At 46.9% G+C, this 17108-nt stretch overlaps 1 protein-coding gene across 1 annotated transcript; it reads left to right on the top strand.

Annotated features, from left to right (window-relative positions):
* The first annotated feature begins 362 nt into the window (after nt 1–362).
* Nucleotides 363–5519, top strand: LOC114936785 (uncharacterized). Its single transcript, XM_029310103.1, has one exon. It carries the CDS (start codon nt 363–365, stop codon nt 5517–5519), a length of 5157 nt encoding a protein of 1718 aa, XP_029165936.1.
* Nucleotides 5520–17108: the final 11589 nt, after the last annotated feature.

The raw sequence follows: 17108 nt of genomic DNA on the forward strand, positions 1-17108 counted from the left end.
GAGATCGATTTTCTTGTCATTGGGTTGCACTTCCGGCAATCATCGAACGCTTCTAATTGCAGTTCGCTTGCATTAGAGCATTTCTTTTGTGCTGTATAATTATTTGTGAAAATATATATATTGTGTGCCGTGGACTTTCACTACTTCTCTTTTTCTTTGTGCCGTCCTAAACTTGACACTCGCGGCCGCGCACTAACTGTAATCACTCCGCGTAGCATCGAGTATTGCACATCTTCTGGTCCTTCGAGCCGGATCATCGACAGGTCGTTAATTTGTCGCGCCCGGCACCTATTGAACTTCGCCGTCGGGGTGAGTGCGGGCTCCGTGACCGTGTGAGTGTCCAGTGACCTGTGACAAAGAAAATGGACATGGATCAAATGATCGACGCTCAGCATGAGCTCTACCTACGCATACTGCGTAGCGTGGAGAACTTGAAGAAGATCGGGGCGAGCAAATTGAACGCCCACACTGTCCAGGCTGCAATCCGCGTCCTGGATGATAAATGGGCCAAATTCACGGAACAGCATGAAGAGCTCCGCGCCCACTTCTGGAAGGAGATCAAGCGGGAGAAGTACACCACCGAGGACCTCCTCAGCAAGGTTGAGACGGCGTATTATGGGCAGCGCTCCGAACTCGCCGGACTGGAGGAGCAGTTCATCGAGCCTGTGGGGCCCGCCCTCGGCGAACGGGTCCGAGAGACGGCTCCGTCCCGCCGAACGTTACCGCGGATCAACCTACCGCAGTTTAGCGGCAAGTTCGAGGACTGGCCAGCCTACCGAGATCTGTTCAGCTCCATGGTCCTAGGAGACGCGTCCTTGACAAAGGTTGAACAGCTGCATTACCTGAAAACCAGCGTAAAGGGTGATGCTGAACAGCTGATTCGCAACCTGCCGTCTACTGAAGAAAATTTAGAGGATGCGTGGGACTTGCTGACCACGTATTTCGAAAATAAACGCTTACTGGTCAGATCATACCTGACAGCCTTCACTTCGCTGCCGCGATTGAAGGCCCCGTCAGCCGATGGACTACGCCGACTGTTCCACGGCGTGCTCACGACAGTCGGTGCACTGAAGGGCATCGGGCGCCCGATCTCCGACTGCACGGACCTATTCGTCCACCTGGTCGTCGAGCTGTTGGACGCTGAAACTCGGCGTGAATGGGAGAGCTCCCTCGGAAGGTCGTCGGAGCCTCCGTCCTACGACAAGCTCCGGGAGTTCCTCCAGGAACAACTGATGACCTGGGAGGTCCTCCAGTCAGTGAAGACCGTAGCGCCTGCCAAGCCAACGGAGAAGTCCAGCCGCTCCTCTCGCAGCAGCCATGTGGGTACCAGGGGGTCTGATCCGAACCGCAGCTGTCCACTCTGCAAAAGGGATCACTTCATTGCTTATTGTGAGCAGTACAAGAAGAAGACGGTTAGCGAGAAACGGGAGGCCATCAACACTCACCAGCGGTGCTGGAACTGCCTGGGTCGTCATCTGCTAGCCGACTGTAAGTCGCACAAGGCGTGCGCCACATGCTCCGGCCGGCATCACACGACGTTGCACGACGCCTTTGCGGCTGTGGCCTTACCTGTGACTGCCTCCTCATCTTCGACGACGACGGTCCACGTCGCGAGGCGACCACCCCGGGAGTGTGGACCGGCGCTTCTGGCAACTGCCCGTGTATTCGTGGCCGACCGCGTGGGCACTCGGCATGCGGTCCGCGCGCTGATCGACCCGGGCTCAGAAACCTCGCTGATAGCGGAATCCTTAGCGCAACGACTTCGGCTCCCGCGGACCCCATCGTCAGTGGCCATCTTTGGAGTGGGAGGCATCCAAACGGGCGTCACCCACGGACGAATCACCGCCACCGTTTCCTCTCGCGATGGACACTTTGCGCTCGCCGTCTCGCCGCTCGTCTTCCCACGACTCACGGTGTACGGCGGAACCTCGGAGGGCGAGGCCCGTTCCTGGCCCCACCTCGACGGCCTCGAGCTTGCAGACCCGGAGTTCCACCGCCGGGATGCTGTGGAGTTGCTGCTTGGCGCCGATGTCTATCTGGACCTCGCTCTGCCGGAGGGCTTTCGCCGAGGAGGACCGCGCGAGCCCGGTGCCCTGTTGACTCGCTTTGGCTGGGTGCTGCTGGGCGTCGTTGGAGCCGGTCACGTCGCGACCCCCGTGTCGTCTCTCCAATGCTCCACGGGTGACGATCTGGTAGCCCTCGTACGCCGCTTCTGGGAGACCGAAGAACCTCCTCGGGCCGCCTTGCCGCTGACCGCTGACGAACAGGAGTGCGAAGATCATTTTGTGCGCACCCACGTGCGACTTGAGGACGGTCGCTATCAGGTACGACTACCGTTCCGTCCGGGGCTGCCGGACCTCAGCTCCACGCGCCGCACCGCGTCACGGCTCCTCGACGTCATGAGGCGTCGGTTCATTCACGATCGCGAATTCGGTGGACTGTATCGCGACTTCATGAACGAGTACCTGACACTCGGACACATGTCGCCTGTCTCAGCCGCGTCGCCCTCACCAGGTTCCAGAATCTGCTTCCTGCCTCACCACGGGGTGCTACGGAGCTCAAGCACGACGTCCAAGATCCGGGTGGTGTTCAACGGCTCGGCGCGTACTGGCGGCGGGTCGTCACTGAACAACAGTCTGCTCACCGGACGTAACTTGCTGCCGTCGCTAGCCGACACCTTGACTCGCTGGCGGCGACACCGCTATGTCTTTGTCGCCGACATCAAGATGATGTATCGTCAGATACAGCTGCACCGCGACGACCGGGACTTGCAGCGGATCCTGTGGACAGAGGGAGACGAGGTCAAGGAATTCCAGCTGAATACCGTGACGTACGGCCTAGCGAGCGCACCGTACCTCGCCATCCGCGTGCTCCATCAACTCGCGATCGACGAGGTTGGTCGCTTTCCGCTGGGCGCCGATGTACTGCGGCAGGATGTCTACATGGACGATGTACTCACCGGAGCCGCCACCCTGGATGCAGCGGGCGACCTCCTGGATCAGGTGGCCGCGCTCTGTACGGCGGGCGGCTTCCCGCTTAGGAAGTGGGCTGCCAACGACGATCGCCTTCTGGAAAAAATCCCGCTCGCACATCGCTTGGACGTCATGACAGGTGCCCGACTGCCGTCTGAGAGTCACTCCGTCCTGGGCCTCCGATGGAATCCGAGGGAGGATGTTCTCTCCCTCTCCGTCCGACCAACCTCAACGGCGCTACCGACGAAGAGATCGGTACTCTCGCAGACAGCACGTCTCTTCGACCCACTAGGCTGGTTGGCGCCGATCATAGTCCGTGCCAAGCTGCTCGTCCAATCAGCCTGGATACAGCAGCTAGACTGGGACGCTCCGCTGACAAGGGACGACGCCGCCGCGTGGACCCGATTGGAAGAGGAGCTGCCCTTGCTTGAGGAGATCAGGGTGCCACGCTGGTTCCAGAGTGACGCCGCAAACCACTCGCAACAGCTGCACGGATTCTGCGACGCCTCCGAACGAGCCTACGCTGCCGTGATCTACCTCAGGGGCGTGATCAACGGGCAGCCCGACGTGACCCTGGTAGTCGCTAAGACCAAGGTCGCACCGGTCAAGCGTGTATCGCTTCCCCGCCTGGAGCTTTGCGGGGCCACCCTCTTGGCTAAACTGGCCGAACACGTCCGGTCCTCCTTGGGCCTTGAAAGATCGGCGGTGCATCTTTGGACGGACTCCACAGTCACGCTCGGCTGGATCCGAGGACACCCTGCAAGATGGACAACGTTTGTAGCCAACCGAGTCGCCGAAATCCACCGAGACAACCAGGACGCAAAATGGCGGCACGTACCCGGCAGAGACAATCCAGCTGACTGCGCCTCCCGGGGGGTGTCGCCGAGGGAGCTGCTACGCCATCCGTTGTGGTGGCATGGGCCGACCTACCTCAGCGGTCATCCTGACACCTGGCCGAAGGATGTAGGATCCCAGGAAGAGACCAGCCTGCCAGAACAGCGACCACAGAAATGCCACGTGGTCAGGGAAGTGCTGGAACCTGAAGAGCTTCGCCGATTCTCCAGCCTTCGCCGGTTGCTACGCGTATCCTCCTGGATCTGGCGTTGGGCAACTCGCCAGCGCCGCCCCGCCAGCGACGCTGCTGCTCCTGACCTACTGAGGCCGGAGGAGATGGACGCCGCCCTGACTCGATGGATCCGGGTAGTCCAGGGAGCGAACTTCCACCTAGAGCTGCGGGACCTCCGTACCGGGAAATCACTGGCGACCAGAAGCTCACTCAGGAAGTTGACTCCCATGCTCGACGATGAGGGGGTCCTGCGGGTTGGCGGGCGGCTGAAACACGCTATTCTGGATGCCGACCAGCGACACCCAGTCATCCTACCACCTGAATCTCACCTCACCTACCTGGTGATCGATGCCGCTCACAGACGCACCCTGCATGGTGGAGTCCAGTCCACCGTGGGGAACATCAGGGAACGGTTTTGGATCCCACGCGCCCGTCAACTGGTGCGAAGCCACATACATCGCTGCCTACCTTGCGTACGATGGCGGGCGGCCACTCCGCAACCGAAGATGGGAGATCTGCCGAGGACGCGGGTCACACCAGGTCGACCCTTCCTTCACACCGGCGTGGACCTCGCTGGCCCAATCTGGCTCAGGACGACGAAGGGCCGCGGTCACAAAGCCCACAAGGGCTTCCTGGTAATCTTCGTATGTTTCAGCACCCGCGCCGTCCACCTGGAGGTGACCAGCGACTACTCGGCCGAAGCCTTCCTCGCCGCCTTTCGCCGGTTCGTGTCGCGTCGAGGGAGATGCACGGCCCTGTATAGCGACTGCGGCACCAATTTTGTAGGCGCGGATCGACAACTTAGGGAGCTCTTCAGGGCGGCGAGCGGCGAAGTCCACGCCCTCGTTGGCCGCCTGGCAGACGAGGGAGTTCGGTGGGTCTTCAACCCGCCGTCGGCTCCCCATTTCGGCGGCCTGTGGGAGGCGGCTGTCAAGGCCGTCAAACATCATCTGCGGCGCACCATCGGAGAGGCTAAGCTCACCTTCGAGGAGCTGTCCACACTCCTCGCGGAGGTCGAAGCCTGCCTAAACTCAAGACCCCTCGGGGCCTTGTCGGATGATCCAGACGACCTTGACGCCCTGACGCCGGGACACTTCCTGGTGGGAGGGCCTCTCCTCAGCATCCCGGAGCCGTCCCTCTTGGACACCCCTCCTAACCGTCTGAACCGGTGGCGACTTCTGCAGCAGATGCGGGATCATCTCTGGCAGCGATGGACCCGCGAATACCTGCAGGGACTCACACCACGGTCCAAGTGGTGGACCTCCCGAGGGAACATCTGCGAGGGTCAGCTGTGCCTCATCAAAGGAGAGAGCACCCCGCCGTGCCGGTGGCCGCTCGCCCGAGTTACGCGTTTACACCCGGGCGAAGATGGCCAAGTGCGCGTGGTGGACGTCCGCACCACCGTCGGTGAACTGACCCGGCCAGTGGTCAAGCTGGTCCCACTGCCGACGGTAGCCGTAGAATCCGGGACCCCCGCGTAACCGCGTGTCTCGTGCAACCTCGCGCTCAGCAATACCTGTGAAACATCGTATAAAAAAAAAAATTAGTTATAAAATTAGTCGGTTGCCTCACTATTGTCAATTGTACTGCGTTAACTCTTCTCATACTTACCTGTCTAGCATATTTTGTCGTTTGTCGCAGCTCCACTCGCTCAGCACGTGGCACATGGGACTCCTAACCTCGCCTGTCAAAACTCGCGTTCGCGCTCGACCCGCGGTCGCGACGATAACCCAGGCGACACATTATCCCTAGCAACCCTAGGGTAGTTCGTCGCGTGTACCCGACGAAGGCGGGCGGGATGTTGCGGATTTTGAAGAGAGAGAGAGAGAAAGAGAGAGAGAGAGAGAGTGTGTGTGTGGGGGAGTGTGAATGCATCACGGAGTGCATTCTTCGCCTTGAGACGAGCGCAGCTAACTGCGCTGAAACAGCCGCTCGAATTTGGCGCGACGGTTCGCGCTAAATCTCCGTGCGCCAATCGCGAGCGAGCGCGCCCCGCCATATCGCAAGATCGCGCGTGTCTTTAACGCTCGAAATACCTGTCGTTTGAACGGTGACAGGTAACCGTTTCGTCATAAAACATAACCGACGACAACAAGTGATTTTGCCCTCCGACATTCGAGAGAATTCTATCTTTATGTGGAAGGAACACAAACACGGTGTTCCTTACCTCGGAACTCTCTCGAAGGTCGGTAGGAAAACAATCACGCTGGTCCTCGTTCCTCTGATCGAACGGAGCTATCGTAGACCAGTCGTTCGCGCGCACAGACAGCTTTCCTTTTTTCGCTCTTCTCGATTTTCGTCGCACTCCTCGCGAGAGATCGATTTTCTTGTCATTGGGTTGCACTTCCGGCAATCATCGAACGCTTCTAATTGCAGTTCGCTTGCATTAGAGCATTTCTTTTGTGCTGTATAATTATTTGTGAAAATATATATATTGTGTGCCGTGGACTTTCACTACTTCTCTTTTTCTTTGTGCCGTCCTAAACTTGACACTCGCGGCCGCGCACTAACTGTAATCACTCCGCGTAGCATCGAGTATTGCACACTTAAGGTATCCTTTGCTTGGTCCCTTAGTGTGTTGAGAAATGGTCCTCTAACCACAATGGCCACGTCATCAGCATAACCAAAGGTCGAGAAACCTTACCTCTGTAGCTCCTTTAGCAGGTCGTCTATCACTAGACACCACAACAGAGGAGATAAAACTCCCCCCTGTGGGCAGCCTTTCGTTGGTTTTCCTCTGATGGAGATATCTTGGCACTCCACCGTCAAGCATCTGTCCACTGGCATGTCTTCTATCCAGTCCACCAGTGGTTCTTGTACTCCATGTCTGATCAGTGCCTCCCCTACCACCTCGTGTAAAGTGCTATCAAAAGCGCCCTCGATGTCCAGGAAGATTCCGATCGCATAGCCCTTTGCCTTCAGCTGACTCTCAACTTTGCCTATCAGGTAATGTAGGGCGGTTTCGGTAGACCTGCCCTCCCTGTAAGCGTACTGAGAGTCGGCTAGAGGTTGTTGTATTAGAGAGTTAGACTTGAGAAATCTGTCTACCAGTCTCTCTAAGGTCTTCAATACGAAGGACATAAGGCTAATTGGTCTATAGTCCTTTGTCCTGACGTGACCGTTCTTGCCAGGTTTAGGTATAAAAACCACCTTGGTTTTTCTCCACTTCTGGGGGACATGTCTGAGGACAATACTTGCCTTGTAGATTTTTGTCATTGGGCCTAACAAGCTGCTCAGCCCTTTCTGCAGCAGGATCGGGTATATTCCATCAGGTCCTGGAGCCTTTAAAAGCTCGAAGGAACCGACCGCCCATTCCACTGCTTGTGGATAAACCACTTTAGCTGCCAGTCCCCATGCCCTTGATTTGTGCACGGTCATGGGTCTCTGCCTGTTGTTGTTGTCTGCTGAGTCCTCCCTAAAGCCTGGGAAATGGATTTCCATAAGGTGCCGTAGGGTCTCCTCCGCAGTTTCTGTGTACCCTCTATTGGGAAACTTAAGGCAGCCCCATTGTGTTTGGTTTTCCTTGCAGAGTATTCTTCTCAGTCTAGATGCTTCAGGAGCACTCTCTATACTTGAGCAAAAACTTCTCCATCTTTTCCTTTTAGCTTTTATTATGGCCTTTTTGTAAATTCTCTGAGATTTCCTGTACTCTTCCCAGGATCTCGGTGTATTTACATTTCTAGCCCTATTAAAGAGTCTTCTCCCCTCAGCCCTTAGCTTGGCCAGCTCTTTGCTCCACCATGGTGCTTTGGCTGAAGGATTCTTTGACTCTAAAGGGCAGTTCATCTTATATGAGTATTTAATGGCATCATTCAAGTAGTCTGCCGCTGTTTCCAAATTTTCTTTGGTGTAGAATCTAGTGGGTGCTTCCTTGAGTCGACTCCTAAGGTCTTCCTCGTACCCCCTCCAATTTGTTTTTCTAGGGTTTCTCTTCCATAACCCTTGGCTCTGTACTTGCTCCATGGTGAAACGGACCTGCCTGTGGTCTAATCCTGAGGGCTCATCAGAGACCTTCCATCCTCTCAACAGATCCAATATTCCGCCAGAGCATATGGTTATATCTATCACTTCTTGTCTTCTAGAGTCCAGGAAGGTAGGTTCTGTTCCTCTATTCAGGATGTGTAGCTCCATACCTACCACAAAGTTGAATAGGCTTTCACCCCTGGGATTTATGTCGGTGCTCCCCCACACCAGGTGGTGCGAGTTAGCATCGCATCCCAGAAGTATTTCTAGCCCTTTCTGCCTTGCATAAGTCGTGAGTTTAATCACGTTTTCATGTGGGGGCAGGTTTTCCAAATCGTAGGGCATGTACACTGACCTTATAATTAGATCCCTGACTATTCCACCGGTCGTCTTTATTTTCAGTCTGATGGCAACAAAGTCACCATCGCTAAATTGTGGCAATAGACAGGCGTTTATTCCTTTCGCTATAATGCACGCTCTCGGTCGGTCCGTGTTTCCGGCCCAGAATAGTTTTCCACAGCTGCCAAGTCCTTTTATATGTCCCTTGATGATCCATGGTTCCTGTATTAAAAATATGTATTTACTTGTGTGCATCACAGCTGCGCACCTGGCTAGTACAGCCGAGGCGCATTTGCTGTGATGCAAGTTAATCTGCGTAAAGTGAATCCGGTCCGCCATATTTATGCTGACGGGTCCGGTGATTTTTCCTTTGCGCTTCCTTACTGCTTTCTCCAGCAGGCAACCTGATCGTTGCCTGCCCAAGTCCACAGTAGGGTTTAAAGTTGAGAGCTCTTAACGCCCTCAAAGCCCCATCCCCAACAAGGGCAGCGAAGTGGGTGCTCGTGGCGTCCCTACTTTCGCTACCCTTCGCGATCACCCAGTCCGGTGACTGGATGCCTACGTTCTGCCTGTCAAGTAGCTTCAACGCTTCCTTGACAGGTATTGTGGGATCCTCTACGTGCACTACGATTCGATGTCTCTTAGGGAGCTCATCGACCCGCAGTGCACGCAGTTCGATCCCATTGATCTTAATTTCTGAGGTTAGGCTTCTAAGCCACTCTTCAGTTTTCCTATTTGTGCAGTTGAAGACAACTGCCTCATCCCTATCCGAGGTGCCTCTGAAAGTAGGCGCTTTGGTACCCCTTGCTAAGCAAAGGATACGCCTCCTGACCGCTTCTTTCAGAAGCGATGCCTCGTCTTTTTCCAATCTTTTGTCAGGGTAAGCCAAGGGAACCAGGGCAACTCTTACAAGACCGGAGGTCAATTAAGCAAAAGTCCTTTGGTCAGTTACGACTTTCGGCCTTTTGCCCAACTGAGTGTTACTGGCAGAGCTGGGTGTGCTATGCTCCGATCTGAGTCGCTTTACCGCCCCAGAAGAAGCTCGCTCCCCCGTCCTTGGAGTAACTGTCGAAACAGATGTCAGTTCCGAGGTGGGCTTTGCAGCTTCCCCCTTTGCCTCCATCTGCTTCTGTTTTTTATAGCGTCGCCTTGCCGCTCCGCTATAACAAACCCTAGCGTTTGGTGGCTGGGCCTTATTTGGCTCCGCCCCCGAATTGCTCGGGCTTTCTCCTCCAGGTCGTTCGTCACCTAAGGTCACGCCCTGTAGGACTTCCGAAAAGTTATCATTCTGGCTTGTACTCATATTTGTTCTCACGAGTACCGCGGCCGCGCGGTATCACCTGGGCAGAGCCGCGAATGCCCAGGGCTTGGCTCGATACTCTCGAAGGTCGCCCGGTATCCGAGAGGCACCGTTAGCGACGTAACTCCCCTTACGCCATGCAGCCCTCAGCACGGTTGCACACACTTTAGCTTGGGGAGATTCCGCTTTGTCCGGCGCACACGGTTGCCATCTCCTGAGCGAGCGGCCTCCGCGCGCCCCCTCAAGCTCCTCCACCCGCCCCAGCAGCCGGACGAGCCAGGGGGGCCCAGGCTAGTCGGTCACACCTCTGAACGGGTGATATCCTTCCGCTCCGGACCCCCCCCCACCCCATCAGCCGCGGGATTTCGTCAAGGTGGGAACCCATCGGGGGGAAATGAATGAAATGCTAATAAAAATAATATTGCTTTACAAAGTTTATTTCACTTTTTTATTTTAGCAGTATTATTTCAATATACTATCAGTATAAAAATCTATATATGTTATATATGTAATGTTACCTATAGATTTTCAGTATGAAATAGGTTTTAAGTCTAATTCAGACTACACGCAGCAAACAGCAAGTAACGGAAGCAGCCAATACTGCTCGATGCTTGCTGCTCCAAATTCAACACTGTTGGATTTTAGGCGAGCAGTATTAGCTGTTGTTTTGATGCTTACTGCTTGCTGCGTGCAGTCTGACTTGGAGTTAAGACGTCTTTCGACATACACTGTTAGTACTAAAAATCTATCGTGAACATATATATAACATATATATAACGTGTATAAATTTTTATACTGATAGTACATTGAAATAATACGTGTAGTCTAAATTAAATAATACAAAATAAGAGGAATACCTTAAAGTTATAGCTAATCTTTGTTCGGGACTGAATGCGCGTTTGCTCATTTTTGTTAGAAATGGTTTTGTCATCTCTAACAGTAACATGAAAGTTTCTTTTCTCATCCTCACATATCGGAAAAAAATATCTGGATCATTATATTTTATTTGCTGGAAGAGATGTTCAAAGTCCCCATATATTGGACGTGCTACGTTTATGGGTCTCACCCACCATCTTTGATTCAACCATCTCTTGCTTTGTTCCTTTTTTTGTAACAAAGTCAGAAAACACAATTGCAGAATGCATAAGATGAGAAAATCCTTATCGTCCATATTGACGAAAACTGATATCCATGTAACATTCAAATATCTAAAAACACAAAACTATAAGTTTAAAAATAACTTCACATATTTGTCATATTGTACTTTTTACAATATACCAAAAACATGCATTAATTTTAAAATTGCACGTTATTTGCATAAATATATACAAAGTAATTCCAAAAATAAAACTCTATGTTACTTACTTATAGTTTTCGAAAATAATGACGCGAAGAAATAAATATTCAAGCAAGCCAGCTAAAAAAATTATGCATATATTGAAGTAAAACGAAAGAAGCTGGTTAGTGTCCAGATTCAATGGAATAATGTCTGTAGAGTCGCTTGGTAAGTTGTAACTTAAGGCCATTAAAAGCACTAAAAAGATAGAAAAAATTATCTGAAAACCTATGGTCAATAAAATATTAATGCTAAAAAGTAATGAGAAATTTACATTTCAACATAATGCGAAGAGAATTGTAAATGTATGTAAAAAAATATAATGTGTGCAATATATTTGTAAAACAAAACTTGATTCAAAGAAACATATTTAAAGAATATACATACAATCAGTAAAGTAGTTATATTCTTTCTTGTATATATGTAAACTTCTTACTAAGTAATGCCAGTATTGATTATGTGCATAGAACGCTTCCAGCATTTACCTAATGGCATCGCAAATAAAATTCATTAGTATGCCTCCCGCTACACATCTTCTTTCTTCACAATTCTAAATCAAATAGCAAAATAGCAAAATGTAAAACTGTAGCAATAAAATAATAATCAACAATACGTTTAAAAAAACATACTTTAAAAAGACTTGTTCCAAAGTAATTAACGACACACTTATTCCAGTGACTCCTAATTTTTGCTTTTGACTTTCTATTTTATCCAATGATTGCGGCAGAGAATCAGTATATGGCACATTGAATATATCTTTTCCGTATCAACACAAAGCTGTTGCGTTCTCAAATCAAATTTACTTATAACTTTTTCGGGAACGCTCCAAGACTTTATAAATAAAAACTTCTATATGACCGTGACCTAATAAAAATTATTTATCAAGTAACGATTTAAATTATCACACACACATTTAAAAGTGTCACATTTAAAAATTAATAAAAACAATATGCTACCATAATATTTTAAATAAAATATTCAAGCAAGAAACAGCTAAAAAGGTTATGTGTATATTGAACTGTTGAAGTGAAACGAGAAAAAGGTTGTGTCCATTTGCATAAGCCATGGCATAAGAAATTCATCTTTACAAATTTTTCGACTCCTTATGTCTCATGCGCTGTGCATTATGCCAAAAATAAGGATTGGGGTTAAAAATAGAGAATTTTGATTGGTTTATTCCCTTATGCAAAAGTCTGTGCTTCTAGCTTTAGCTAAAATCTTTACTTTCGAAAAGTCACAGTTGTTTTCCGACATATTTGCTGACCAAAAATGTCTCCAAGTAATCTTACAATAAAATTCTGCGCTATTAACAGAGTGTCCAATAATAATTTAATGGCACTCATTGGTCGTATATATGTATACGTATATATTCACAAATATGTTTCGGCAGTGCAGCGCGTGGCCTTATATCCTTACTCAGCGGAATTCTAACTGCGAGAAAAGACGCGGCGTAGCGACGGAAGCACGAACGAGTGCATGACTTTACGGACGGTTTTCCGCGAGTGCTTTCGCGCGCAGTCTTGTCTGGCGGTGTAGCATATGTTACAGGCGTTTTACTATCAAAATATAATTGTGGCTTAAGGAGATTCTGAACGCCTTTGAGAAGTCTGTTGTTTTTTTCCTGTTTTATCGTCAAAATGTGATGTTAGATAAACTATAAATTTATTTATTGGCTATACGGATTGCTTTTTACCTAAAATTGCTCAGAAATGTATATAGTACTCGCAAAATTTAAAACTACACTGACTTTTTTCTTAAGGGTTTGAACGGCCAATTTCACATTTATTCGTAACATGATATGCTTTTTTTATTTTTGTGCTCTCCAATCTTCAGGTTGCAAAAATATATTTTCCTAATAAATTTTTTTATAACATAATTCTATTAATTTCACAACGCAATAATCGGTTTTAACATTTCCACATAAAAAATAATGTATGTAAATATATATTTAGAAATATATGTAAATATTACATATATTTTGAAATATATGTATGTATATTTATATTTTTTTATTTGTTATTGCTTTATAATCATTACTATATTTGCAAAATATAATTTATATACAGGGTGTCATGTAATTCGCGCCCACGGAGTACAAGACGTGATAGCTTATGCAAAAAGAAACAACTTTTTCCTTTAGCAAAATTGCGTCAGATGAATAGTTTTTGAATGAGAGCAAGTTGAAGTTAACGAATGAGCGCTCTGTCCTATGTGTCGCTCAGGGTCGGCGCGCGGCCGGCTCGCGGCGGGCGCACGGTCGGCTCTCGGCGGGCGCGCGGCTCTGAACGCCGCATAGGACAGAGCGCTTCTTCGTTTACTAAAAATTCGTTTATCTAAAAATATTAATATCTTTGAAAACTCTTGTGTTATTTTCACAGCAATACAAGAAATCAGTTCTCTAAAATTTTTATATTAAAATATTTGAATTTTAAAGCGCCAATTCTTTAGTTTACATTGAGATAATAACATAGGACTTTTCAAATATGTTTATTTTTTTTAATATTATACATACATGATTTCTGCGTTGACGCAGAATTGTGTTTGATGCGTAACATCTTAAAAAGTTTTACTGACATATCGATTAAAAATTCTTTACTTATTTTTAAAACAATTACAAGTACAAAGCATCAAAAGCATAATTTCAAAAAACTTATTTATTTCTAAGAGTATAAATGTTCTTTTTTCTTATACCGAAACAATATTTATCTTTCTACAATTCTTTTAAATTCTTCTGTTCTTATGCGTGCGTGCGTGCGTGTGTGTGTGTGCGTGCGTGTGTGTGTGTGTATGCGCGCGCGCGCGTGCGTGTGCAGATAACTGTTTTAAAAATGTCTGCTAAATGTCGAGATATCAGTACAACTGAGATTTTATGCAAAATTATGTAATTATTATAATATTTTAACAGTTAACAATTTTGGACAAATCTTTTCTATCTATTTATTGTGACAAAAATGGAGAGAGAAAATTAGTTTTTATAATAACTTAACTCAAATATTTTACTTTATCCTTATAATCACTATTACAAAATAAATTAAATTAATATTATGATTAATTTTTCGGCATTTAAGAATTACGCGCTTATTTAATTAGTAAACTATTCTTGAAGTTTAGGAATACCTTTTAACTATCATACACAAAATTGTGCAAAAATTTAGTTTATGTCGTTAAAATGTGTTTTACAAAAATATTAATTATTGTGCCGCCGGCATTAGCATAACCCAAGGTACACCACGAGGAGGTTGCACGGTCGGACTTTGTACCTCGCGTGTGTGTGTGTGTGTGCGCGCGTGTGTGTGTGTGTGTGTGTGTGTGTAGCCCTGAAAAGGGCTGATTTATGCCTCGAAAATTTTGTAGATGTAATTTAAAATTATAAGATATGTTCGAAATGCAAGCCTCCCATTTGTATACAAGCATTGGCTCTGTGGATCAAACTTTGTTGTGTAAGTTGAAGCATTTCCGGTGTAATGCTGCCTACTGCACAGTGAAGTTTTTCTTCTAATTCTTCCAATGTTTCCACAGGATCTTGGTAAATAAAACTTTTTACGTAACCCCATAGAAAGAAATCTAATGGGTTTAGATCAGGGGATCTTGCTGGCCATGCAACAGGTCCACCTCTTCCAATCCAAGAATTTTGAAAGTGTGCATCCAAATATTGTCTCACACGTCTAGTATTGTGAGGTGGTGCTCCATCGTGTTGAAACCACATATTTTGACGTATATGTAACGGCAACTCCTCCAAGAGATCTGGCAAATTATCTCTTAAAAAATCTGCGTAATCGTTGCCTCTTACTCTGTTTGGAAGAATACAGGGTCCAAATATTTTGTTTCCCATAATTCCGGCCCAAATATTTAATTTCCATCGAACTTGGAAATTTCTTTCTCTGATTAAGAAAGGATTTTCTTCTGTCCAGTAATGCATATTGTGTGCGTTGAACAATCCCTCTCGAGTAAATAGAGATTCGTCGGAAAATAAAATTCGGGTACAGAATGTATCATCCCTGTTGTTCTCGAATAACAACCACCGACAAAATTCGAGACGACGTTCAGCGTCACCTTCTCAAAGATTTTGCACCAACGAAAAATGGTACGGATGCATATTTTCGTTTTTTAAAACGCGATGGACCGTGTATCTTGAAACATTCATTTGCCGTGAAATCGAACGAACGCTTCTTCTCGGATCTTCTTCGATTCTTCGTATAACTTCTTCTTCAATGCGAATCATTCGCCTATTTTGGCCACGTCCAGCATCTGGGCGATGAATGATTACGCTGCCTGTTTCGCGTAATCGAGTCTCGACTCTTCTCATTACTTTTGCATCTGGGTGACGTCTATGTGGATAAATTTCAGAATATCGTCTAGCAGCAACGGCAGCTTGATTGTTGCATTGACCAAGAACCATTAACATATCGCAATATTCGTCGTTTGTGTACTCCATTTTAATGGTTATTTTAATGCCTTAGATTATTATAGTAGTTAAAAGAATTAAAGTAATTAGTAAAATTATATAGTACTTACAATATTTGGATTGTATATGTAATTATTATAGTATATTGAAAACTTTTATTTTAATTCTCCTTATATATTTCATAAATTGTTTCAGTCTAAGTATTATATTTTACCGTTATCGGCGCCACATGTAATCATGCACAAAGCGAATACGAAGAATCGAAGAAGATCCAAGAAGAAGCGTTCGTTCGATTTCACGGCAAATGAATGTTTCAAGATACACGGTCCATCGCGTTTTAAAAAACGAAAATATGCATCCGTACCATTTTTCGTTGGTGCAAAATCTTCGAGAAGGTGACGCTGAACGTCGTCTCGAATTTTGTCGGTGGTTGTTATTCGAGAACAACAGGGATGATACATTCTGTACCCGAATTTTATTTTCCGACGAATCTCTATTTACTCGAGAGGGATTGTTCAACGCACACAATATGCATTACTGGACAGAAGAAAATCCTTTCTTAATCAGAGAAAGAAATTTCCAAGTTCGATGGAAATTAAATATTTGGGCCGGAATTATGGGAAACAAAATATTTGGACCCTGTATTCTTCCAAACAGAGTAAGAGGCAACGATTACGCAGATTTTTTAAGAGATAATTTGCCAGATCTCTTGGAGGAGTTGCCGTTACATATACGTCAAAATATGTGGTTTCAACACGATGGAGCACCACCTCACAATACTAGACGTGTGAGACAATATTTGGATGCACACTTTCAAAATTCTTGGATTGGAAGAGGTGGACCTGTTGCATGGCCAGCAAGATCCCCTGATCTAAACCCATTAGATTTCTTTCTATGGGGTTACGTAAAAAGTTTTATTTACCAAGATCCTGTGGAAACATTGGAAGAATTAGAAGAAAAACTTCACTGTGCAGTAGGCAGCATTACACCGGAAATGCTTCAACTTACACAACAAAGTTTGATCCACAGAGCCAATGCTTGTATACAAATGGGAGGCTTGCATTTCGAACATATCTTATAATTTTAAATTACATCTACAAAATTTTCGAGGCATAAATCAGCCCTTTTCAAGGCTACACACACACACACACACACACACACACGCGCGCACACACACACACACACGCGAGGTACAAAGTCCGACCGTGCAACCTTCTCGTGGTGTACCTTGGGTTATGCTAATGCCGGCGGCACAATAATTAATATTTTTGTAAAACACATTTTAACGACATAAACTAAATTTTTGCACAATTTTGTGTATGATAGTTAAAAGGTATTCCTAAACTTCAAGAATAGTTTACTAATTAAATAAGCGCGTAATTCTTAAATGCCGAAAAATTAATCATAATATTAATTTAATTTATTTTGTAATAGTGATTATAAGGATAAAGTAAAATATTTGAGTTAAGTTATTATAAAAACTAATTTTCTCTCTCCATTTTTGTCACAATAAATAGATAGAAAAGATTTGTCCAAAATTGTTAACTGTTAAAATATTATAATAATTACATAATTTTGCATAAAATCTCAGTTGTACTGATATCTCGACATTTAGCAGACATTTTTAAAACAGTTATCTGCACACGCACGCGCGCGCGCGCATACACACACACACACGCACGCACACACACACACGCACGCACGCACGCATAAGAACAGAAGAATTT

The sequence above is a fragment of the Nylanderia fulva genome, unplaced genomic scaffold (genome assembly GCF_048542155.1).
Source record: "Nylanderia fulva isolate GAGA-0341 unplaced genomic scaffold, ASM4854215v1 Scaffold474, whole genome shotgun sequence".
NCBI classification, from domain to species: Eukaryota; Metazoa; Arthropoda; class Insecta; order Hymenoptera; family Formicidae; genus Nylanderia; species Nylanderia fulva.

Coding starts and splice junctions, on each gene's coding strand:
- LOC114936785 (XM_029310103.1), top strand. CDS start 363: ATGGACATGGATCAAATGATCGACGCTCAGCATGAGCTCTACCTACGC.